This window comes from Pezoporus flaviventris, unplaced genomic scaffold (genome assembly GCF_033815535.1).
Source record: "Pezoporus flaviventris isolate CSIRO_AGI_PZ_B2104156 unplaced genomic scaffold, CSIRO_AGI_Pfla_v1 ptg000120l, whole genome shotgun sequence".
Lineage (NCBI taxonomy): Eukaryota > Metazoa > Chordata > Aves > Psittaciformes > Psittacidae > Pezoporus > Pezoporus flaviventris.
Window position 1 is genome coordinate 139,323 of NW_026892668.1, and position 26,041 is coordinate 165,363.

The window sequence follows — 26,041 nt, forward strand, 5'->3', positions numbered from 1 at the left end:
CACTTTAATGTCTGCTTCCAACTCTAAATTAATTCAAGGATCTATCAGTCCTTGGTTAATGTATCTAACCAGTTGTATGCCACACACACACAAGACAGATAGCGAAAAAACATGTTTAAGTAGTTAATGAAAACATTGTAGAAAATCTGCATGAACTATACCAACATATAAATCTGATCAAAGGGCAAAAATAACTCCCCATCCATGCATGGTGCATGATGATTTCTATGAGCTGGGATCCTGTAAATTATATACTATGATGTAAAATCAGAACAGCTCTGTATAGTCAAATGCCCTTAAGTTACTAACTGTAAGTCAAATGTTATAGGGATTGCATCTGTGTATGTATATGTTGAACTGTATGTATGCATCAAGTTATGTATATCGTAGCTTTTCCTTTTTTTTTTCCTCCTTAATTTAGTTGTTTCAGATTTCCCTACATGTTTAACATCCCCGAGTCGCTATCTTTGGCCTGATATGATCTCTCCTTTCTATTGCAGAACCGGATGCATGAATCACTGAAGCTTTTTGACAGCATCTGCAACAACAAATGGTTCACAGACACATCTATCATCCTCTTTCTAAACAAGAAGGACATATTTGAGGAGAAAATTAAGAAATCTCCACTGACTATCTGCTTTCCTGAGTATACAGGTAATGAGAAAGGTGGCTGTACAGGAGTGCATAGCAAAGGGACTGTGGAGCGTTTCCCATCCAGACTGATACTGTTGTGTATCACAGCCTAAAGATGCATAGCTAGAGCTCCCATTTGCTTCACTGCAAGTTTTATTTCAATAAATGCCAATGGATCACTCCTACCATGTTTAGCGGTCTACTGAAAGCATGATGATGATTCAAACCCAAGTTCTTTGCTGCCAAAAGGTCACTGTCACTAAGCAGGGTGTTTGATCTTTGGATCCCTCTGTGGTTCCCGGCCACTGGAACCTGCTGCCAGGCACCAAAGGGCTGCAGGATCAGCCCTCCCAAAATTCAGACAGTGGGTTAAACAGCTTGGTTGCTTCAGTTAAAGCTGTACATTTTTATCAGGTTAGTTTAGGAGGTCCCCAGTTTCACTCTCAGGCTTGCTGACATCAAGCATCTTGACACAGAAACACAGTTAAATGCAGATAGAAAACAAGACACTTGATTCTCTTGTGCATTGGCCACCAATGCCTCTGCCCACAGGGCAGGTAGTGAATAGCCACAGCAGGCCATGGCCTAAGCTTGGCTGGGGAGAAGGAGGCCTCATGCTTGGAGATCAGAACAGACGCTCTGCAACACAGGAGTGTGCGAGAAGCCCTTGCTTCTGCTGGCTGCCTGGCCTCTGACCTGCTAATGATAAGAATACATCATCCATGCAAAGGCTGCAGCTGCATCTTGCCAGCTTCCACAAACCCTCATTATGATTCTGAGACAGCATAAAAATAAACTTTTATTGTCATGAATTATTTAAGCTCACCAGAGACATCCAAATGAATCAAGCTGACAGAGAAGCAGATCTCTTTGTCAGGAAATGAAGTTGTGAACTGGGAGTACTAAGAGCGTCATGCTTCTGGGCAAGCCAACAAATTATTAACCAGAGATTCCTACCTCTGTGCATTTGATTTTTCATTGTGAATAGGCAAAAGCAATCTATCACTGCTGCTTTGGGCTGAATGGTCTATGGCAATGGAGCTGGATGACTCCATCTGAGTTCAGAAGAACACCTGCAGGCTTCCTCTCTGGGGAAAGCTTGGGTGTTTGTCACTACCACCACATTTCAGCCATCTACTCACCTGCTTGGTCCAGACAGAACCAACATGGTCCTAATGTGTTTGTCTAAAAAGATCTAATAATGGAAATTTCACAGTCTTTACAGTTGAAAGCTCACAATAATGCCAAACCCAAATTTTTCTGGTTGCAAATCAGATAAGACCTTTTTGGATGGCTTGTAGAGAAGCTAATCACCATCCTCTTTCTAGCAGCACTTCTGTATATCAGAAGGTTATTATGCCGTCTTCCTTTTTCCTTTTTCTCCATAAAGAAAACCTGCAACTTTCACTCCTTCCTGATCGCATTTTGTGGACCTGGCTTTGTGGATCATCAACTGAAGTCTCCCAGTAACCCCACTCTGAAATAATATTCTTACATATCCCTGATAGCAGAGAGTAGAACAAGAAGGAATGTTGTTTTAGATATCTTTTCCTTCTCAAGCTATCCTAGCCCAAGAGAGTTGTTCAGTGCGGAAGGCAGACCCTCATATGCACATAGCTAAGCTCTCAGCTGACTACACAAAAGAAAACAAATACAGCTTGTTTCTGGAGCACTTCAGCTCCAAGTGAACCAAACCAGTCCTCCCAAATCTCAGAGTACCCCAAAGATGCTTGAATTCCTTTGAGGTGCTGTTCTGGAAGCTGGGAGTTATCACAATGCCGGGGACCCTCCACAGATCTCTTGTCTCTCGTGCCATCAGAGAGGGATGGAAGTCTAAAGTCCTTCCACGGATCCAACTGGGATCTAAATCATAGGTGAAGAATATCTCACCCCCAGGCATTCAGCAATGCTGTTAAGCTCAGACTTTAGACCCAAGCACACGCTTAAGCTTACTCATCCCTGCTTTGCTGACCACAGCTCAAGAGTGAAACAATTGTGGCCTTGTGAAAAAGTAGCATTATTAGAAAGTTGCCCTGGAGTTAAAAATAATTATTTGATGAAAGCCTATAAATCAAATGAGCGGACCTTCTACATCACAAGTAGGTTCCACAAAATGCTTTTAATGAAATGATGCTTCTGATGTCAATTAGTTCTGCTGACAGAGAATTATTAGAAGACTGCATCCACAAATTTACTTGCTGCATGCTGGAGCACTCTTTCCATCCCCTTAATTCACTCATGCATTTAACTAATCCACAATATATAAGGAAGCAGCAGAAGAATCCAGGGTGCGTTTTAAACCAAGATGTCATTAGTGATTCCCTGCTCTCACAGAAGGAATCTAGCATCTAAATACTCCTACCTTTTGAACAACTAACTTACATTTCATCAAACACCCTCCTGGCTGTGCACAGCATGTGGAGCTGTTACCAAAGTTTTTACACAGGTCTTCATGCAAGAAACTCCTCCCAGAAAACATTTTGCTTCTCTTACTTCAGGGATATTCTCAAGTCTCATGGTCTTCATAAGCTTGTGTCTTCAACTAGTAGCACATGTACATGTAAGTACAAGGGATTTCCCACTTTCTGCCTTCAACTACAGCAAATATCAAACCAAAGTGCTGTGGTTTAAGCCCAGCTGATAACTCAGAACCACGCAGCCACTCGCTCACTCCCCCCTTTCTTCCTCCCCCCTCTGCTCCCAGAGGAATGGGGAGGAGAATCGAAAGAATGTAAATCCCATGGGTTGAGATAAGAACAGTCCAGTAACTAAGGTATAATACAAGACTACTACTACTACCACCAATAATAATAATGATAAGGGAAATAACAAGGGGAGAGAACATAACAACTAAAAGGGAAAAGGAAAAGAAAACAATAAACACAAATGATACAGAATACAATTGCTCACCACCTGACGAATGATACCCAACCTGACCTGAGCAGCAATCTGGATCTTCCGGGTAACTCCCCCAGTTTATATACCGGGCAGGACATGCTGTGGTATGGAATAAATACCCCTTTGGCTAGTTTGGGTCAGGTGTCCTGTCTCTGCTTCATCCTGGCTTCCCGTGCCCCTCCTCACTGGCAGAGCATGAGAATGAAAAGTGCTTGATCAGAGTAAACATCACTTAGCAACAAGTAAAAACATCAATGGTGTGTAATCAGCACTGTTCTCAGGCTGAAAGTTGAAAACACAGCACTCCACCAGCTACTAAGAAGGAGAAAAATAACTGTTACAGCTAAACTCAGGACAGTATCCACCACTTAGTCCATGCCATTCACATCATGCTTAGCTCACATTTTTAAAAAATATACCATCGCTTTTTGATTGGGCTGGGCCAGCCCTATTGACAGATCCCCTAGTGTTGACCAACCACATGGCTTTTCCTAAATGTGCATCCTAATGTTTGAAAGTCCCACCACCCATTGCTCTCAGTGTAGTTTTTAACAGTCCGTTGTACCGTTCGATTTTCCCCAGAGGCTGGTTCATGATAGGGGATGTGATATACCCACTCAATGCCCTGCTCTTTAGCCCAAGCGTCTATAAGGTTGTTCCGGAAATGAGTCCCATTGTCTGACTTAATTTTTTCTGGCATGCAGTGGTGCCACAAGACTTGTTTCTCAAGGCCCAGGATAGTGTGATATAATTAATTTTCCAGGCTTCCCCATATTTGTATTTCAGCCATTGCCCACCATACCAGAGAGGCTTTAACTGCTTGGCTTACTTAATTGCAGCATGTTTCACATTCGTCAATAACCTGGGCAATAGTGACCACTGTTAAGTCCACCTCTCGATCACGAGCCCATCTGTATGTTGCATCTCTGCCCAGATGGCCTGAAGTGTCATGCGCCCACCAGGCCAAAAATAGTTCACCCTTATGCTGCTAATCAAAATCCATCTGAGCCACTTCAATCTTAGCAGCTTTATCCACTTGCTGGTCGTTCTGGTGTTCCTCAACGGCCCAACTCTTGGGTACATGAGAATCTATGTTGTGTACCTTCACCAGCAGGTTCTACACCCGGGCAGCGATATCTTGCCACAGTGCAGCAGCCCAGATGGGTTTATCTCTGCATTGCCAGTTGCTCTGATTCCATTGCTGTAACCACCCCTACAGGGCATTTGCCACCATCCATGAGTCAGTATAAAGTACTGGCCATATGGGGCTATTAATGGGTGCACAGGTCCTGCTCATCACTCCTTGGCTCTCCAGTCTACGGATCAGCTTATGGATGGGAATCAGGGCATCTTGGTTGGCACAATATTGCCGCCGGGGCACTTTTGTGGTCGCGATTGGCACTTGTTGTTCTTCAAGCTTCAGCACCCCCTCAACAGAAGGATCCTCTGAGAGACCAGGCAAGGTGGACAGCTGCTTCATTTCCTCCATCTCTGAGGCAGCTATACCAAAAGCCCATCGGTACCCTTTTGGGTCTTTGAAGTACCCTCTCCTGTGATAGTCTATGCCATGGATGCATGGAGCGTCTGGACCAGTCACAATAGGGTGCTTTTGTTACTCCTTCCCAGTTAGGCTGATTTCAGCCTCCAGTACAGTCAACTCTTGGGATCCTCCTGTCAATCCAGAAATACAAGTGGGTTCTACCCCCTGATAGCTTGATGGCATCAGGTTACACTGTGCAACTGTAGTGGAGTGAGTGAGCGGCTGCATGGTTCTGAGTTACCGGCTGGGCTTAAATCACAATACCAAGTAAGCTTCTCTCTGGCAGATAACATTTCCCATCAGTAAAGCATCATATAGGGCAGGGGATCCAAGAGCATTAGCAGTGTTAACACTGTGGAGCCTTCCAGGGCTGCTGGAAGGCTGCACTCCAGGCCAGCCAGAGTGAATGGTCTATCAGACCAAAGCAGGTACCTGAGTGGAGCACTGTGTTTGAACAGTGTCAAGGCTGGCCAGATGAGAAATTATATGCTCTTTAGTATGACTGCTCTTCAGCTTTTTTAACACAAAACCTGATGGTTAATAAGGTTTGGCACAGTCATCACTATACATCAAAACAAGAAACTCCTCATGGTGTGATTTTAGGCACAGCTCTAGCAGACCACACTGCAATCCTAATTCCTCGAAAAGGCACATTTTACATTAGCTTGTGTGTCATTTCTTTTGAGAAAACCCCACTTTGCCCTGTAACAGAGGCTGGATCTTTTCATGTCCTTTTCCCTTAATGCCTCAGGGAAAAGAGGGCACGGTTACCAACACTGCCCTCAATTCATGGATGTTTTAGCTCTTCTTTTCCATCAAAAGCTGAAACTTTAATAACAATGTCTAAAAAAGAAAAAACGCTAAGCCTTTTCACCAGGTCAAGCACTTGCTGCATTCCTGGAAGGTTTCTTCTCTTTTTTGTCATCATGATGTGGAATTTCTGCTGGTTTTTCCATCACTGACTGCTTAACACTCAGTTCCCTCATCTGTTTCATCTCTATAAACGGCAATCCATAATAAAAGTACACTTGAGCTGGCAGTTGGAGAGCATCTCCTCCCTTGCAGCAATCCTGGCTGAATCCCTGAGATGGAGATTTGGTGGCTGAATTGCAGCAGCCCCGTATGAGCTCCTCATATCCCTACAATGGGGTGTTTCCAGGCACCCTACAAATTTAGGGTCATGGGATTGCTTTAACCAGCTCTTTTTCCTTGGCTCTCTTATAGGCCCAAACTCTTTCACAGAGGCAGTGGCTTACATCCAGGCTCAGTATGAGAGCAAGAACAAGTCCCCTAACAAGGAGATCTACACACACATCACCTGTGCCACCAACACCAACAACATCCAGTTTGTCTTCGATGCCATCACAGATGTCATCATTGCCAACAATCTGCGGGGCTGTGGACTCTACTAAAGCACCCTCCTCCTTCCCTTCTTCCCTTGCACCCACCAGGAGCACCCTCTGGTCCTGCGGACAGATCCTCTCTCTTTCTCCTTTTTCCTCCTCAGAGGATGATGAGGAAGAAGTCCAGAAATCCCTCCTTCCACCCCAGAAAACTTTGCAGCAAGTTCAACTTTCCCCAGCCCCGTTTTACTTTGATTTGGTTTAGTTTTGGTTCATTCCCTTATTGCCTTGCTCTACTCCTTCCCAATTCACAGTGCTGTAGAGGGAGCTAACGCATTGCCCACAAAGTGCATTTCAACTGCCAAAAGCAAAAAATATGTTAAAAATGTTAAAATATGTCTAGTGGTTTCAGTAACCCATTTCTGAGGAGCTTTGGTGGATGCCACAGAGCTGCTGGGCTGAGCAGGGCAGTGGCAGCTGGGCTTGGACTCCCAGAGCATAGGCAGCAAGGATGCTCCAGGGGACCCTGAGCACAAAGATGCCAGCTGGGGACCCAGGGACCTTTCCCAGAGCACCTCCCAGCCTAAGTGATTCCAGCATAACCGATGTTCCTGCAGACGTGCAGCATCTCTTTCTTGGTTTTGGAAAGAAGTTGCAGAAGGGAGATGAGGCAGGTTGAGGCAGCAGGGAGAGCAGGAAGAGAAGGGAGCTGGAAGAGAGTCCCTGTCAGATTGGACTCTGCCAGGACACTGTTTGTGGGACATCTGTGACATCTGTGACAAAACCCCAGCCAGGGAGACGAGCAGGAGCACCCTGGGGCTCAGGGGTGGCCTGCAGAGGAAAATAAAGTGGCTCTTACCCTGTAACCAGCTCACAGCCAGCATGGTTGGCAGCTGTGTCAGTAACACCCTAAATAGTATTAAGTGATAAAACTATCTTTAGTGTTGTACAGTGAGGGCCTGCTGCTGCTCTGCTGGACACTAACAGCAATAACACCAGGTCTCTGCCTCCCCTTCTCAGCACAACTGAGTACAGCCTTTCTCTTCACCATCTCAGCCTTAAAATACCTCTGGTGACATCAGCTCCCACAGAGAGCTGGCCAGCCAGCAAAACCAGGAGCCCCTCTGTTCCTGAGGCCACATCCCACCTGCATGACTTGTTTTCCCAGGTCCCAGCTCCATTTAGTGCCAGCACACTGCTGTACCAACATAAACTAAAGGAACACTGAACACAAAGCCCACACGTGTCCTCACAGAAATACCGCCAACTAAATCTCAGGAGTTTTGTATGAGAATTAGCTTCTTGCCTTCAGCTTTCCTGGCTGGCCAGCCAGCCTGTCCCTCAACAGAGGGGAGACCCTCCTCAGTAGGTGTGATTTTGTTTTACAGGATGCTACAAGTATTAATGAGAACAGTCTATACTGTAATGTACATTGAAATGTGGTGATTTTAGTCTATTGTGGCATGAGCCCAGTGCTTGCCTGCAAGGGAACAGGATTTGTTCTCAGGCCAGGAATGCAACCCCAGGAGGTCAGGATGGGACACAGAAGGTCTCCTTTTGCCAAAACATTCCCTTGCGCCCAGTGGCTGCTTGACAAGGCACAGGGTTCAGCTACGGGTGACAGACATCACCCACAGGGCATTTTGCAGTTGATGTTGTAAAAGGGACCAACCCTGCACTCTTAGCCTGTGCAGTGTGTCTGAGCATTTTGTGGCCAAAAAAGCTCCTGGAGCCAGGGAGAGTTGTTGAGTTCCTGGGAACAAGGCTGACTGTTTGTCAAGTCGATTAGAGAACCTTAGTACTACTGTTTGTGTCTTTGTCATGGACCAGGTTTGTCTTCAAGGCTGACATCAAAAACTCCACCACCATTTCCAAGGAGAATAAAACATTCATTACAATCTGATGCCAGAGGCATCAAGATCAATGGAGATGGTGCTACTAAGCATCATCCTGAACCACCCATACCAACCACACACTTGCATCCCCAACACACACAAGAAAGTAGAGATGTGGCCTGGGTGGCACAAAAGAGCAGACCAGGGTCTTGCTTCCACCACCCTGGAAGAAAAAGCAGACAGAAGCACTCTCCCCAAGCACCCCAAGACTTGAGTGTCCATTATAATTTCTGAGCTCCTTCAATAACACAAGATAACTGATGCTGGCAGATAAAGGTACATGACCTATATAAGACATTACACTGAGAAGGTGATTATGGAAAGGGACTACTCACAAGACCAAACCAGCAGCCTGTGAGATCCTTATTTGTGCTGCAAAAGCTAGCTAGCAAACATGAACAAGTGTGAGCCTTAAACATTGATGTGTTAATAAGAAGAGGAGGACCAAAGCCTCTCAGCTGGCACCATGCAGGGAGAGGGAAGGGAGTTGGACTGGAGATCAGGCAAAAACATCTCCATCTTTCAGAAAGGGCAGCCGGGTTCTCCATGGGCAGGCATGGGAAAGAGAGACATCTAGGGAGGAGGGCTGGGAGCCAGCCCGACACTCACTACCCCAGCCCCTCTCCCACCCAGTGTCTTAGAAAATAATGTTGAGACCAAATCCTGACTGTCCTGTAGCATAGACAAGTGGCTTGAGGACTAAACCCCCTGTTCCAGGTGGGGAGAATAGATGATAGCAAGTAACAACATGATTTTGAAGCATTGCCTGAGTCTCACCATCTTTGCCGATGCTGAAGCAACCTGGTGGCACTCAAATAGGATCATTTAAAGACCAACCATTGCTCCATTAAATAGCCCAGTCCCTAATTTAACATCTTCAGTCCTACCTCCCCACCTCCCTTTACCCCCTTCAGCTCAACAAGGGAGAAGTGACTATCACCCTGCCTCTGGGCTCCCCACTCCCCACCACATTTCTTACCAAAGGATCACCAGAGGCTGCCACTGTTTTCCTTTTGCTGAAACATTTTTCCTGCATGTTTGATAGCCCAGTATTAACATTAGTATTATGTTATTAGTAGTAGCATTATGTTATTATTATTAACATTAACATACAGTATTAACTGTAATTTTGTATGAAGAGTGACTGTCCATGGGTTTAATAGAGCATTAGTTACTGTAATAATTTATTGGCTGTCTGTAATGTATTTATTAGTTACAAAACCTTAATAAAGTGCCAGCTCTTTTCTAGTGTGAGTGGTTTTATTGTGTCTCCCTTCAGTGTGTTCAGCGTCTCAAGCCTGTTATTTACCCTATATCTGCTCTGTGCACACACACACACGTCAGTTGTCTGCCACAGCCTCATTTGCCTGGAAATTAAGAATTTGAAAAGGATATGACCAAAAGATATTTAATTTTATGTATTTGGTTGATTTTTTCCCCTTTGTTTTTTAAGTAAAACATCTTTACCATGGTTTCTCTTTGTTCCTTGGCTTCCTGAAATTACCCTTCCCCTCCTTGCAGCCCCTTGCCCCATGTACCTGCATCAGACCATCCATGATTTCCCATTATTTTGGGGCATGAAGTAGAAGCAAAGAACTTGAAGAAATCAAGAGAAAAATGTCAAGAAACCTCAGCAAAGGAAAACTAACTATGATTCCTGTTGGCTTAACCAATTTCCAATGGTGTAACTTCAGCTGGACCCATCCTGCAGATCAGAATTAAAGGCTAGCCCTGAGAAAAACTGATAGCTAAGAGGAAAAGGATTTCCTCTTTTTAAATTCATAGAGGACATTTTTATAAGTTGCCTCCAGGATACTATCCTGCCCTGACCTTCTACACTGGAAACTTCCTTTTCAAGTCACCAGGGTTATTTTCCCTGCACTGGGGATTTTCATTTCCCTAGGCACATGCTGCTCCTCCAACACCATCAGTCCCTTATTTAAATATACAATGTGGGATGAACAAGGAAAAAAAACCCAGCACAACACCAAAACCAAACAAAAAAAAAAAACAAAAACCAACCAACCAACCAAAAAAAAAAAAAAAACACACAGAAAAAAAAAAACACTAGGATACCTCCCATGAAAAATCTCAAGACCCAGCATTTTTGCAACAGCCACAGGTCAAGAAGAGCCACGTTGTCCTGTGGCAGTTTGTTTTCTCCCTGATCAAGGCTTTTTATTTCTTTATTTTTAAAAGATAGAGATAAAACAAAGTCCTTAAGCTTTGGGAAGTGGCTGCTTAACATCCCTCGCTGCTCTTTGTCAAGGAACCACCAGTGTAATCTCAAAGCCTTTCAAGATGAAATCAGACATCTGCTAAATTTTGCATGCAAAAGCTACAGTTGAAGTGTAGCTAATAAAATGACTCACTAATAAAACATTCATGGAAAATTCCAAAATGTGTAATTGGGTCATCATTTCCTTAGGAAACATGTGTGTTTTCCCAAATCATTGGCAAATCCAAGCCCCCCCCCCCCCTTGATGCACCTCAAAAAAGGGGCTGGGGGGGGGTGGTGTTTGCTGCAGGTGGGTTTCCCACTGGCTGCTGGGCACCCTTGTTGCCCTCTGCTCCATGCAAGGGACCCCAAGAAGGGTTGTGGAGAGGAGCATAGTGGATTCAGCACCTTCAGACTTCACTAAACCCTGGTTCTGCACCGGAAGCTTTGCATGTTCGAGTAGTGAACTAGGTGGATATGTGCAATAGAGGTGGTACACAGACTGCCTGAAATGGCTCGTGATGTTCTCCCTGGAGCAGCAGGGAATGGCTTCCTGTTTATTTTAAGAACAAGTTAATGATGGAGAAAATTTGAGAGCTCCTAGAGAGCTGTACCTGTCCTGTCCAGCAGCACCTCCACACTGGCAGTGGGTGCATGTGTCTGCAGAGAGCCCCCACAGCAGCTTGAGTGAAGCATGAAAATACTTGATGAGGCCCTGCAACAGCTGATTCACCACAGGACAACCTCTCCTCCTCCTCTCCTTCTGTCCATTCTCCACTTCTTTCCAGTAACAACTTCTGTAGCATGGGGGGAAAAGGCTTTTGTCCACGTGTGAAATGCCAATTTCTTAAAAATACAATTTTTAAAGATTTGCCTCTATGCTCCTACTAAAACTCTTCCATGCTGAACATCCCCCTGGAGCAGCTCACAGTGGTTTCTTAGCAGCCACCTAGCCACCTAGCCACCACTGTGGTACTTTCAAAGAGGGGCTGAAGATGTTTCCAGGGGCAGAAGGGGGCCAGCTGGGACAGGTCCTGCCCCATCCTCTGGGCAACCCCTCAGCACCAGTCTCACCACCATGGCACTACTTGGCACAAGCTCCCTTCCAGTCAGGTCCATAGGACCACAAGGTGGCCAGAACTCCCTCTCATCCCAGTCCCCATCCTGGCTGCTGGCTGTCCAGCCTTTCTTTTGGCTCTGCAAGTGATGCTTCAGGGGTGCCCAGCCCCTGCAGACACAGGCTTCTTCCACATTCCAGTGAGGGAGCTGATGAGCAAGGGACTTTTCTTCTGCTCTTCCTTGAAATTTCAGGTGTCAGTTCTGCTTGAGCAGCCCCACAGGGATCAACCCCAACCTCCACACCTGCCTTGTCCTCCAGCCCAAGAGGACAGCAGTACCCTGTTTCCTCCACCTTTGTAACCATCTCACACTTATCACTGTCTTATTTCACAGATTTTCTTTGCTTTCTAACCATTTCATTTCAGAAAGATGTTATCTTCTCCTCTAACTCTCTCTTTGTCTTTCTCTCCCCTCTCTTCCCTCCATGCTCCCCATTGCAGAACCGCATGCATGAATCTCTCATGCTCTTCGACTCCATCTGTAACAACAAATTCTTCATTGATACCTCCATCATTCTCTTCCTCAACAAGAAAGACCTATTTTCTGAGAAGATCAAGAAATCACCTCTGACCATCTGCTTCCCCGAATACACAGGTATGTGCCAGGGCTGGCACAGCCCAGTGTGATCCCACCACCGTGCCACCGGGGCTGGGGGCTACAACTCAACTCAGAGGTGGGTACAGGGGCAGAGGGGACAGGACACCATTATGGAGGGCAAAAGCACTGCCCAACTTCAAGAGCTGCAGTGGGGCTCCAGCACCCCACTCATGGGGTGGAGTTGTGTCCTGCATTTGGTCAGTGCTTGTGGCAAAGGTGCACAACCAGCTGATGGGACAGAGGGTCAAGATGAGCTTTAAGGACCCTGGCCACAGGTAGCTGTAGAAAGATGAAGCCTTGGCAAGACCTGACTGCCCACCAATTAAGCCATCCTGTTTGCTGATGGCTCCTGAGGAGGTCCTGCTGGAGGAGCCAAGAGACATGGTCCTCCAAGCTGCATCCTCCCAGGAGTGCCTTTGTACAGGGCACAGCTGGGGAAGGAAAGAACCTTGTTACAGCAGATGTCTGAAACCACAAGAGAATCACACATTTTGAAGCAAAACTAATGTGGCTTGGGGAAAAGAACAAAACCCGAGAAAACGGGGTAAGAACAGATATTGCTTCCTAATTCTCCAAGGGGAAGGAAAAATCAGCTCAGATTCAGAGGCTCCAGCACCCCCTACAGATACTGAGGTGTCTCTGAACTACTTCACTCAGAGCACACCCTCTGCCTGGATGCCAGACCTGGGGGACAAGGGCGTCCCCAGCAGGACAGCCCCCATTCCCCTACAGCAGAAGTGCACCAGCATTTCCACCAGAGGTTTTGAGGTTTCTCCATCACAGAAGCAGCAGCACTTTTTTCCCCAGCCACCTGGCAGGACACCCCAAACTATCCCACACAAAATTGTACAGCACATCCCAGCTATCCTGGTGGCACCAGGCCACCACCCCCGTCCTTTGGCCACCTCCCACATCGGTGAGAAGGGGAAGTGGCAAGCTGGAAAAGAAAAATAAGTCTCCAGATAACAGCAGCCCTTCCAAAGGTGATTCCAGGGGTGTCATTCAGGCTTCATGGCTTCCCACAAGGAACTGGGCACAGCTGCTCTCACTGCCCTAAGCAGCTTAATACAACAATGCACATCTTCCAGCTCAAACATCTAGCCCCTCTCCAGCCTTACAGGAACAGACAACAGCAGCACATCCCCATGCAGCTCCTGCCCCCCACCCCACCCCAACCTCTCCCATTCCAATACCCAGGTGAGAGCACCCCCAACAGCACCCAGAGGGGCTCACCCCCGCTAAGGGGGCCCAGACACCAACCATAGGCAACGTTGGAGTGGCCACCAAGCCTCCCCCTGCCTGACAGGCTGGGAGGCCACCAGGACCCCCAGCCTTTCTCCCACATGCACTCCATTAAGATGCACTACAGGGACTTGCTGGCTATGCTGGGGCAGCAGTGATGCCAAAAGAGCATCCCTGGGGAACAACCCAGCCAGACATCACTGGAACTGCTGCCCTTCCCCAGGGAGAAAACAGGAAGCAGACAGAGAGGACAAAGCAGCCACAGCTGGGGAGGCAGGAGTCCCAACGGATCCCAGGTGCTCTTAGATTTGGGGAAAAATAGGGGGAAATGGGGACAGATGGAGTGGAAAAGGGTAGTTGGGGAGGGGGGAGGAGAGAAATGGGGCAGGAAAAGGGGTAAATGGACCCTTCTGGGGGGTTGAAAAAAATGAAAATAAATAGGGTTTGCCTGGTTTTGTTAGAAATAAAGTACTTTGCAAGCAGCAAGGGGTTGGATGCATGGCCAGAGGGTGGTGATCCACGGCCCTGACCCCCCGCTACTCTGTCCCCCCACCTCTGCCTGCAGGTCCCAACACCTACGAGGATGCGGCTGCCTACATCCAAGCACAATTTGAAAGCAAAAACCGCTCCCCCAACAAGGAGATTTACTGCCATATGACGTGTGCCACAGACACAAACAACATCCAGGTGGTATTTGATGCTGTCACTGACATCATCATTGCTAACAACCTGCGGGGCTGTGGCTTGTACTGACACCCCCCCCCCCCTTCCCCAGTGCAAAGCGACTTCTAGGGTGGCGGCAGCCCCGGTGCCAGGAGAGAAAAGAAAATAAAGATTAATAATAATAACAATAACAAAAAACCCAATGCAACCACACACACACACATGCATGTGCGGGAAAAAAATAAGTGAAACAAAATGAAAACAACACAGATTGAATGAGAGAAAACCAAATTGTGATTGTGCGAGTTGGTAAATAAAAAGGCATAAGGAAAAATTATATATATACACATATACAGAGATATAAAATACACACCCACCTTTTTAGTTGGTCTAAGAGCCCCTCGCTGCATCCTGGGGGGAAGCCCTGGGGATGGAGGGGGCTCTGCCCAGCCCAACTCCCAGAGCTGTAGGGCAGAGGGACAGTGCTGGGATCACCCCCATGGCAAAAGCAGGGGGCTGTGCCAGTGCTCGTGTGCAGAGGGGGATGCTTCTTCTCCCAGCACCTATTTGACCATGGGGGTTTATTTTTTTGTTACTATTATAATTAATCATTGTGGGTTAGCTTTCTTATTTCATTATTATGATTAATTATTTCTCTTCCCAGCGCAGGGCTGCTCCCACCTGCCCCCAAGCCCCACTGGCACCCCCAGCCTCCAGAACCTAATATATACGTTTTTGTCTTTAAAAATGAGGGGAAAAACCTGAAAACTCCCCCCTGGCCAAATGTCAAAGGGAAACAACAGCAGCAATAAGGCCTGTTTCCAATCTTGCCATCCCAGCTCCCTTCCTGGGGTTTAGGGTTTTTTAGCATAGATTTTTTGGACTCCCCACCCCACTTTAGGGCAAAGCCCTCACTAGCCAGGGGCTGGTGGGTTTTTCCTCTCATTTTCCCTCCCTCCTGGTTTAACAATTCCCCACTGGTTCTGAAGGTTGGTACTCGAAAGCACAGCTCAGCCAGATCAGCCCCAGCAAGGCATTGGGGTGGGTCACATGGACATCAAGTTTATTTTAGCTTTTATTTTGTTGGGATTTTTTTTTCATTTAGGGTCTAGATACAATTTTTTTTGTTGTTTTTTATTAATTTCTTACTCTTCCAGTGGATGCTCTTTTGTGCTGCCTTTTTCTCCCCCCCATCACCCCCATCCTCTCCCTTTTAGTGGATGGTGTTTTTTCTCTCTCATGTGGGGATGTTTGTGATCCAAAAAAAAGTAAAAAAAAAACCCATAAAGTAAAAAAAAAATAAATCTTAATAAGCAAACTTAAAAAAAAGGAAGAATGAAAATTATTTAAAACTTTTAAAAAACACACACAAAACCACAAAAAAATCATTGAAAAACCCCAAGAAACCCCAGAAAACAAATGTAGTGTTTACATTGAAGCCACCGTTTTCATGACCAACCCTTTGTCATTTCTACTTTGATTAGTAACCAGATGTCTTCACAGCTCTACTTTTATGACTTACCTTTGCTGAAGGAGAACAACCTCAGCTGTTCAGAAGAAAATTAATCCATAAAGAGGAAACTAAAAATAAAAGAATATGATAGATATATAAAGTGCTAGGTCTTTCTAAGCCTTTCATATTACCAATCAGTGAGGTTTCTGTGATATGTTACACACTGCCGATCTCTTTCTCTGACTAATGGAAAATTTCATGTGTAGCTCAATAAAGAAAATGTTTGTCTGTACCCTGGGCTCTCCCTCTGCACCTCCGCCTGCTTCTTTCCTCCCCCTTCCCTTGGAAAAAAAAAAAAAAAAAAAGACTAAAACTCACAGTTTTGGGGATATTTGTGGCTGGTAGCATAGGCAGGAGGGTCTGAGCTGAGTTGGGTGGAAGGGGGAGCATAGAGCATAGAAGCCCTTACAGATGGTTCAAGTTGCTTCAGAGCAGCACCAGGAGCAAAAATCCCACCAAAAAAAAACCCTCCCCATGCAAGAAAATACTTTTATTCCTTTGGGACTGCAGAGGTATCCACCAGGGCAAGGTCTTTGGTTTGTGGCAACATCAGAAACATCCCCAGCATGTGAGTTTTTCCCCTTAAGATATAGAGAAGGGTTGTCCAAGAAAGATGAGATTTTTAGTTCCTGCTGCAGGAGAAATTTGGGGTTGGTTTGGGAGAATTTTTTTTCCCCACAATTTGGGGGATTTTTTTTTCCCCCACAGTCTGGGGTCTTCTTGCAGTTTGGGTTTGGTTTTCTGTCGTGGATACCTTTTCTTCACAGCTACCAAGATCTGCTTCCAAAGGCTGAAGGGTAATTTCTGTTTCACTATAGCTTTGTCAGTTTCCTCTTCCCTAACAAGTGATCCCAGCTGCTTGAGTTCCTTACCTTCTAGTTCAGCACCATTGTCGAGCATTGGAGCAATCAGGTGATGATTTGCTCCCCTGTAAGATGGCTGAAATGTTTTTGTATATTCTGCAGCTTGGTCAAGGTCCGGGATCAAGAAGTTACCTCTTCCTCTTCCTCTGATTCCTGTATTAATAACTCATTCAGATGTCATCCCCTGTACTACACGTATCGGGTCTTCATCTTTCTTCACTGTGTGAGCTGCTCTTCAGCTCGTTTGTTTTTCCCCTTGCTTATAGGGGCAACTGATATTGGCACAGATTGGTCCTTTGGTTTATCTGCAGTATCTATCATGGTGGTTGGAGCGGCTGCAGTGTTTTTCACTGGGGCTGGAGTGGGTGCAGTGTCTGTTGTTGGGGTTGTTGTAGCTGCTGTGCTTGGGGGTTGAGTAGCTGCATTGTCTGTTGCTTTGCCATAAGAATGAGAGACATATTTTCCCTGCTCCTTATAGAGCAGGGCTCTGTAGGTGTAGGCCAAGCCCCAGAACACTGCAGCAAGTTGTCCCTCTCTGGTATTGCCAGGATGACAGCACACCTCGTTTAAGTGTTTTACTAGCTTTTCCAGATTTTGCACTTATTCAGGGGTGAAGTTCCAAAGCACTGGAGGGACCCACTTGCCCATACTATCCCACACACCCTGCCACTCATAACTGTCCAAACTTGGGGAAAATCTCTCTGTGGTCCTCCTCTTAGATCATCATTTAACCTTAGACAAGACACAAGCCTAACCCTGCTTAACTTTTGAGATCAGATTAAATAAGGCATTCTCAAGGTGGTATGGCCGTGGATAAAACACATACGGTATTTGTAGCAACATGCTGATTCCCAGCAAAAGCAGCAGGCAGGTTTCAAGCTGTTGTGGTTTAAGCCCAGCCATAACTCAGAACCATGCAGCCGCTCTCTCACTTCCCCCCTTCCTCCCCCCCGCTCCCAGAGGGATGGGGAGGTGAATCAAAGGAATGTAACTCCCACGGGTTGACATAAGAACAGTCCAGTAACTAAGGGATGACACAAAACCACTACTGCTACCACCAATAATTATAATGATAAGACAAATAACAAGGGAAGAGAATACAATCGCTCACCACCCACCAACTGATACACAGCCCGACCCGAGCAGTGATCTAACCCTTCCAGGTAACTGCCCCCAGTTTTTATACTGGGCATGATGTGCTGTGGTATGGAATACCCCACTGGCTAGTTTGGGTCAGGTGTCCTGTCTCTGCTTACTCCCGGCTTCCCCTCCTCCCTGGCAGAGCATGAGACTAAGAAAGTCCTCGGTCAGAGTAAACATCACTGAGCAGCAACTAAAAACATCAGTGTTATCAGTGCTATTCCCAGGCTGAAAGTCAAAATCACAGCACTGCACCAGCGACTAAGAAAGAGAAAAAATGACTGCTACTGCTGAACCCAGGACACAAGGGTATCCAAAGGACATCCAAAACCTTTAGATTTCTCAAATGCTACTGTAAATAACCCAGTGGGAGAGTGGAAGGTGTTAGGGAATGTCTCCTTTATAGGTTGACCCCCCCCCCCAAAAAAAAAGTGCAATAGCTAAAAAATTCCGTTATATGCCTCTCAAAGTATAGAGGTGATTACCATGCTGAGAATGCATGCCAGAACAGTTTCATGATCAATGAATCGATTGTATTACAAATCATTACTATAAAGTACTGCAAAACAAGAACCTTAGCCCAGGTCCCACAGCTGATAAACACTAAAACAGCAAATACTAGCTGTAAGGTACGACACTGAAACTCTGAGACCAAGCACAACAATTCTGAGAGCAAATAAATCAGCCTTGCGACGTGTGACTATTAATCTGAAATAATGAATACTTATCACAAACACAATTAGACACACTCTGGTCAGATCTGTCATTATCTCAACCCTTCGAGCCCCATGTTGGGCACTACAAAGGACTGTCGTGGTTTAGGCCCAGCCGGTAACTCAGAACCATGCTGCTTGCTCACTCCCCACCCCCACTTCTACGTCCCCCTGCTCCCGGAGGGATGGGAAGGAGAATTAAAAGAATGTAATCTCATGGGTTGAGATAAGAACAGACCAGTAACTAAGGTATAACACAGAACTACTGCTGCTACCACCAATAATATTAATGATAAGGGAAATAACAAGGGGAGAGAATATAAAACTAAAAGGGGAAAGGGAAAAAAAAAAAAACAACAAACACAAGTGATGCACAATACAATTGCTCACCGCCTGCCAAACAATACCCAGCCTGACGTGAGCAGCGACCTGCCCTTCTGAGTAACTCCCCTCTATTTATATACTGTGCATGACATGCTGTGGTATGGAATACACCTTTGGCTAGTTTGGGTCAGGTGTCCTGTCTGCTTCCTCCCAGCTTCTTGTGCCCTTCCTCACTGGCAGAGCTTGAGACTGAAAAGTCCTTGATCGGAGTAAGCATTACTTAGCAACAACTATAACACTGGTGTGTTACAGTGCTGTTCTCAGACTAGAGCTGAAACACAGCACTGCACCAGCTACTAGGAAGGAGAAAAATAACTGTTACAGCTGAACCCAGGACATTTTTTCTGCGTTTCCCACCATTGTGGGTCCCTCAGCTCCTGTGCACACCAGCATGAAGCCCATGACTGGAGACCCAGCTGCCCCATGGACATCCTCTCCCAACACTTCCAAATCCCAGGGTGAAGAATCCGTAGGGAAGGCTACCCAGTAGCCAGGACCTTCCAGCCCAGCTTTGCAGTGGGTCCCCCATCAAACGTCACCCACTGAAAGTGAGGCTGGTTAGAAAAGATGCTGCAACATGCAGCAGCATTTCCTGCCTATCCAGGTTTCTCCAGGCTTCTGCTGCTCAAAGATACACAGAAGTAGCTCATGTTGGCACTGGGGAAATCAGTCAGGCCTCTCCTTAGATGACCTCCCTTTCCAGGGAAGCAGGAGGATTGGGCTGCTTTGCACAAACCAGCCTCTTACCCCCAGGGATTCTTCATTAGGGACTGTAGTGACAGGACAAGGGGGAATGGGTTTAAACTTAAACAGGGGAAGTTCAGGTTAGATATAAGGAAGAAGTTCCTTACTGTGAGGGTGATGAGGCACTGGAATGGGTTGCCCAAGGATGTTGTGAATGCTCCATCCCTGCCAGTGTTCAAGGCCAGGTTGGACAGAGTCTTGGGTGACATAGTTTAGTGGGTGGTGTCCCTGCCCATGGCATTGGGATTGGAACTAGATGATCTTAAGGTCCTTTCCAACCCTAACTATTCTATGAATCACCACCGAGTCACCATCCAGGCCCACACTTCAAGCTGGAAAGCCCCATTGCAGCTGATACCATGAGTCTCAGGTAATTGGGAAAGTTCCTACATGATGTGTCCAACCATAGGTGAAGCCTCAGATTTGGCTACGAGATGGTCCTCCATTTATACCCTTGTTATCCATGCCAAGAGCGTTGGCCAGATGCCCCGGTGTGGCCAAGCATGAAGATCATAGAACAGCTACACACCTACATGTTCCTGCCTCATTCTGACAAATAGTCTAGATGAAGATAAACATATATACTCTACCAAATACACTTTGACAAAAAACATACTTTGTTATGTCTCTCAGTCATGAGAGGGAATCAACTCTCAGCTAGGTTCCCATCCATTACACCCGTCTCCACTTGGACATTAAGCCATTGACTCTGTGTGCAGCCATCCAGCCAAAACTTTATCCACAAGGTGGTACATCCATCAAATTGATGTATTTCCAATTTAGAGACAAGGATGTCATGTGGGACAGTGTTGAACACTTTGCAGAAGTCCAGGTAGATGACATCAACTGCTCTACCCCTGTCCATCACTTCCGTAGCCCCATCATAGAAGGCCACCAAATTGGTCAGGCAGGATTTGCCATGTTGGCTGTCACCAACCACTTTGTTGTTTTTCATGTGCCTTAGCATGGTTTCTAGGAGAATCTGCTCCATGATCCTGCCAGACACAGAGGTAAGACTGACTGGTCTGTAGCTTCTTGGGTCTTCCATTTTCCCCTTCTTGAAAAGGGGGGTTATATTACTCTTTTTCCAGTCATTGGGATCTTCATCTGACTGCCATGATTTTTCAAATATGATGGACAGTGCCTTAGCAACTTCATTTGCCAGCTCCTTCAGGACCCGCGGATGGATTTCATCAGGTCCCATGGACTTGTGCACGTTCAGGTTCTTAAGACGGTCTCAAGCCAGATCCTCTCCTACAGTGGGCCTAAGGTCTTCATTCTCACAGTCCCTGCATCTGCCTTCCAAGACTTGGGTGGTGTGGTCAGAGCCTTTGCAGTGAAGACCGAGGCAAAGAAGTCATTAAGAACCTCAGCCTTCTCCAAATCCAGGTGGCTACAGCTCTCCCGTTTCCTTCTGGAGAAGACCCACATTATCCCTAGTTTGTCTTTTGTTAGAAACATACCTATAGAAACCTTTCCTGTTATCTTTGACATCCCTGGCCAGACTCCATTCTATCTGGGCATTAGCTTTTCTGACCTGATCCTTAGCTACCCAGACAATATCCCTGTATTCTTTCCAGGTTGCCTGTCCTCACTTCCACCTTCTATAAGCTTTTTTTATCCTTCTAAGTTTTCTCAGAATTTCCTTATCCATCCATGGAGGCCTCCTGGCCTTCTTGCCAGGAAGCAATGCTCCTGAGCTTGGAGCAAGTGATCCTTGAATATCAACTTGCAGTCCTGAGCCCCCCTCTCCTCTAGGGCTATATCCCATGGAACCTTACTGAGCAGGTTCCTGAAGAGGCCAAAATCTGCTCTCTTGAAGTCCGCAGCAGTGAGCTTGCTGTGTGCCTTTCTCACTGCCCTGAGGATCTCGAACTCCACCATCTCATGATCGCTGCCTTGGAGCATCACATTCCCTACCAGCCCCTCCCTGTTGGTGAACACAAGGTCAAGCATGGCACCTCTCCTTGTCAGCTCCTCTATTACTTGCAAGCGGAAGTTTTCTTCCACGCAGTCAAGGAACCTACTGGATTGCTTGTGCCGGGCTGGGCTTGTCCCTTCAACAGGTATCAGGGTGGTTAAAGTCCCCCATGAGGACAAGGGCCTGTGAGTGTGAGGCTGCTCCTATTTGTCTATAGAAAGCTTCATCCACACAGTTCTCCTGATCAGGTGGCCTGTAGCAGACCCCCACAGTAATGTCCCCCAATGCAGCTCTCCCTTTGACCCTGACCCACAAGCTCTGGGTTGGCTCATCACCCATCCCCAGTCACAGTTCCATATGCTCCAGCCTATCAGTGACATAAACAGCTACACCCCTTCCCCATCTGCCTAGCCTCTTTCTTAAAGAGCCTGTGACCTTCCATCCCAACACTCCAGTCATAGGAGCCATCCCACCATGTTTCTGTGATTCCAATGATACCATATCCCCATAGACATGTACACATCTCTAATTCCTCTTGTTTATTCCCCATACTACAGGTATTTGTATAGAGGCATCTGAGCCGAGCTCCAAATGAAGCTGGCTTATTGGCTGGAGTGGCTGAAGTAGTTTTGCATCACTCTGAGAACTCATTACAGGTGCTGGCATCTGACTGGGAGTGTTGGAATGGACTGGTGTCTCCCTCCCCCAGTGGATCTAGTTTAAAGCTGCCTTGACCAGTCTGGCAAGTCTCCTACCAATGCAGTTCTTCCCCTTCTTTGTCAGACTGGCCCCATCAGCATCCAGTAGACCCAGATTCCCAAAGGGGGAAGCAAAAGGACCAAAGTGCAGGCGCTGTGTTTACAACCCAAATACACGACAGGAACAGAACATGTCACACTCCCGAAATTTCCAAACAGTTTCCAACACTGACCAAGGTTTTATTTGTGTGGGTTTTTTTATTAACAATAAAACCAAAACAGCAGTGCTCCGAGCAAAACCAAAGATCTCCAAAAATCTAATAGCATCACAAAGTAAGGCTTCCAAAAGAGTTTTATTGAAATAAATTAGTCACCTAAGCACTAATGCAACTCCTTGCATTAAATTCACCTGCAAATGTCCTAAAAACCCAACAGTAAAAATAGTTAACAACGCTTCTAGATAATATTGGGCTCCTTCTAAAGGACAGTGATACCAGAATTCACTTTTCAGAAACTGAAAACTCAGCTGTAAAAAGCTAACATCAGCAGCTCCACGTGGATCTCAGGGCACAGTTCTTAAGGACAACCAGAGGTTGGCAGCTCGGCTGCAGCCAGCCACAGTCCCTCCAGTCCTAAATAAACTCACTGAGTCGTGGGGTTTAAACTGAAATAAAAAGCAAGATACCAGAGCTGTCTCCAGACAGGCCCATCTGTGTGGCTCTGGAGTGCAGATCAGTCAAGTTGTTCAATCATATCCCCTTGGTGGATGGTAACACTGAACCGCAAGGGCTGTAACATCACCTCACACCCTCTCTTCTTCATTCCCCTGTGTCTCGGTTGTTTTGGCCATGGGCAAAGGAGAACAGCTCAGCCCTGGGCAGTGACAGAGCCAGATGCTGCTGCTGCGAAAGAGCCCAGCAACACTCAACAACTTAATGCTGGTGAATTGCTGCTCTGCTGCACAACTCGTGAATCCAGTTTTTCCTGTGTTCTGTAGCTAGACAACATCCACCCGGTCTAACTGACTTTCCAGCAACTCTACTTTCAAGCTGGACTACCTAACACCCCTCATGGACTGCAGAGCGGGCGCCTGCTCACCTAACACAGGGTTTGCTCCAGGTTTCTAAAGCTTTCTTCCCTCTTGGAGTAACTCTCCCTTATCTCAGCCTGTGCCCACAGCTGCTAATTCAGAGCATTCTTTCCCCAGCCTCTGCTGTGCAGCCAGCATAATGCTTCATGCCAGCTGCAGAAATCCCACCCGTGGTTTAGAAACTGCCTTTTGTTCATGGAGGGGATTAATGTCACGTAGAAAATCTTACAAAAAAGCTGTCCGAACATTATCAGACCACATGTTTTACACAGCAGAGAGGCAGCTCAGCTGGATGAACTCTGAAGAGACACTGCCCTGCTGGTACAGAAAGAGCAGGGAAGTTGGAAGGTATGTTTAATTCTTTATTCAACATTGCTGACAAGGTGGAGGGAGGAGGGTGACAGTGTTGAGTTGTGCTGCATCTGAAGCCTCCACTTGGCAGCGGTGGCCCATGTCCTGTGGCGTAGGATGACAGCATTGGCTGAGGCTCCTTGGAGAAGAGGACAGGGCTTCCCTGTGTTTAGCTCCTCCTCCAAGGGCTTGTTGAAATAATGCCTGCAAGAGGAAAAAGATGGATGAGCAGAGCCCACCTCTGGCTCTGGACAGTACTTTGCTGGTACATCCACCAAGGGAGTGCTGCAAAGCATGCTGAAAGCAGGAAAATACCTGGATAAAAGTGCACACATGCTACATAAAAAAAATAAAAAATCCTGTATAACATAAGTGAGACTTTGCAGAGTTGGCAAAAGCTCTTAGTTTTTGTGCAAGATTCTCATGCCTGTGGAAAGGAGCCAGTTCTAAAGGTCAGGGTAGTGGGCTGCATCCAAAGGAGCATGGCCAGCAGGTCAAGGGAGGTGATCCTGCACTTTGGCTCTGGTGAGACCCTACCCAGAGTACTGTGTCCAGCTCTGGAGTCCTCAGTACAGGAAAGACATGGACATGTTGGAGAGGGTCCAGAGAAAGGCCACAAAAATGATCAGAGGGATGAAGCACTTCTCCTATGAGGAAAGGCTGAGAGAGTTGGGGTTGTTCAGCCTGGAGAAGACTCCAGGGAGACCTTTTAGTTTTTAAAAGGGGCCTGTAAGAAAGATGGGGAGAGACTTTTTAGCAGGGCCTGTTGCGACAGGATGAGGGTGGATGGTTTCAAACTAAGAGAGATTCAGGCTGGATGAGAGCAATAAATTTTTCACAATGAGGTTGGTAAAGCACTGGTCCAGGGTGCCCAGAGAAGTAGTGGATGCACCATCCCTGACGACATTCAAGGCCAAGCTGTACGTAGTTCTGGGCAGCTTGATCTAGTTTAAAATGTCCCTGCTCATTGCAGGGGGTTGGACTAGATGACCTCTGAAGGTTCCTTCCAACCCAAACTATTCTATGATGCTACCACAAGAAGTCACTCCCTGATGATGATGAGTAAGCTTTTGACAGAAGGGGCACTAGGGCTGCAAAGTGTAAGGTAAGGCAAAAATACAAGGAAGCAGCTGCCAGAGTTACCATCCCAAGGAATTCTTACACTTGGTGACATAACATAGCAGTTCACAGTTCCACAGATCTTCAGTGCAGGAAGGGAACCAGTAAACCAGGGAATCAAAACCACTTTATCTCCCTAAATGACATTTTTCAAAGATCAAGGAAAACTTATTCTAAGAGCAAGCCTATTTACAGACAAACTGTAAAAGGTGTCATACCCCCAGTTTATCTGTAGGCATTTCAGTGTGGAAAAAACTCAACAAGCAGAGGTAGCCTGCTAACACAAAGGACACGTCATGTAGTTTTTGTAGCCTCTTTCAGGAGTCTCTCTGCAATGCAAAGGAAGGGACAACACTGATTACAAATGCTAAGAAGTTTTCTCTACATGACTGAAGTGCTTTTCCTACTCTTTAATCAGCAACTAGATTCTAGTAAAGTTCACCAACATGAATGGAACACATGTAAAGAAAGTTTCATTCTACCTATAACACTTATTAGTAGTTGGGCTAAAAGAAACTGTTAGGGCTGGTCAGTCTCATTTCAGCAGTGTTGACTTGCTGGTCATGAGCTCCTCTGGTGTGCTTTAGGAAGTAGCCACTCTCAGCTGCTTTGTGCTTAAGATACTTGCTCTGTATTTGGAGAGTGGTGCCTGACAGTCATTTCAGCTAGAACAGCTCAGGCTGCAAGGGCTGATACCTGTGCCAGGAGATAAGCTGTCGCAGGAGACAAGATTACTAGAGGACACAGCACAATTCATTCTCTCTTACTACAGACTCAGACTAAAGGCCATCCAAGCTGAAGAAATCATCATCTGATTTCAAAGATCTTTGGATCAACCACTAAGGAAGCTGTGTACATGTTGGGACACATGACACTGCTTCAGAGTTGGGTTTATCAGTAATGGTCATCTTAAACAGCACCCTGAGCCTGCTGTAGCAGATATATTCACTCCTCTTACTACTTTCTGCATCAACCCAGGCTCTCAGTGGTCATAATCCATTTGAACCCCAATCTGGGGGACTATAACTGAGTAGTCAGGCTGGATTTTTAGGAAGGAACATACTTTCGAGCTCGCTGTAACAAGTCATCCTTCCGCTGAACCACCATACGCTGCCTTTCATCGGCTGACTTTGAGAAGCGACTTCCCCTGGCCTCAAAATCTTCTGCTTCACTAGACTCTGCTTCCATTTCACTGAATTCCACCATTTCTTCCAGTCTGGAGTTGAGTTCCAGTGGCAATCTCTCAGTCTAAGAGAAAAGGAAAAAAACATAAGTCTTGGCATAATTTGCTAACAGGGCTTCTTTGCATTAAATCAACAAAGCTACACAGAGCTGTCATTTTATGAGGCACTGGAAA

At 46.3% G+C, this 26,041-nt stretch overlaps 1 protein-coding gene across 1 annotated transcript in view; it reads left to right on the forward strand.

The window, feature by feature from the left end:
- Positions 1 to 15,893, forward strand: part of LOC133282370 (guanine nucleotide-binding protein G(o) subunit alpha-like) — a 124,427-nt gene extending 108,534 nt beyond the window's left edge. Inside the window, exons 5-6 of the mRNA XM_061478388.1 lie at positions 12,087 to 12,240; positions 14,051 to 15,893. Of these exons, the coding sequence (XP_061334372.1) occupies positions 12,087 to 12,240; positions 14,051 to 14,238 (342 nt within the window). The 3' untranslated portion in view covers positions 14,239 to 15,893. The remainder of the gene's footprint in view (positions 1 to 12,086; positions 12,241 to 14,050) is intronic.
- The last annotated feature ends 10,148 nt before the right edge of the window (positions 15,894 to 26,041 follow it).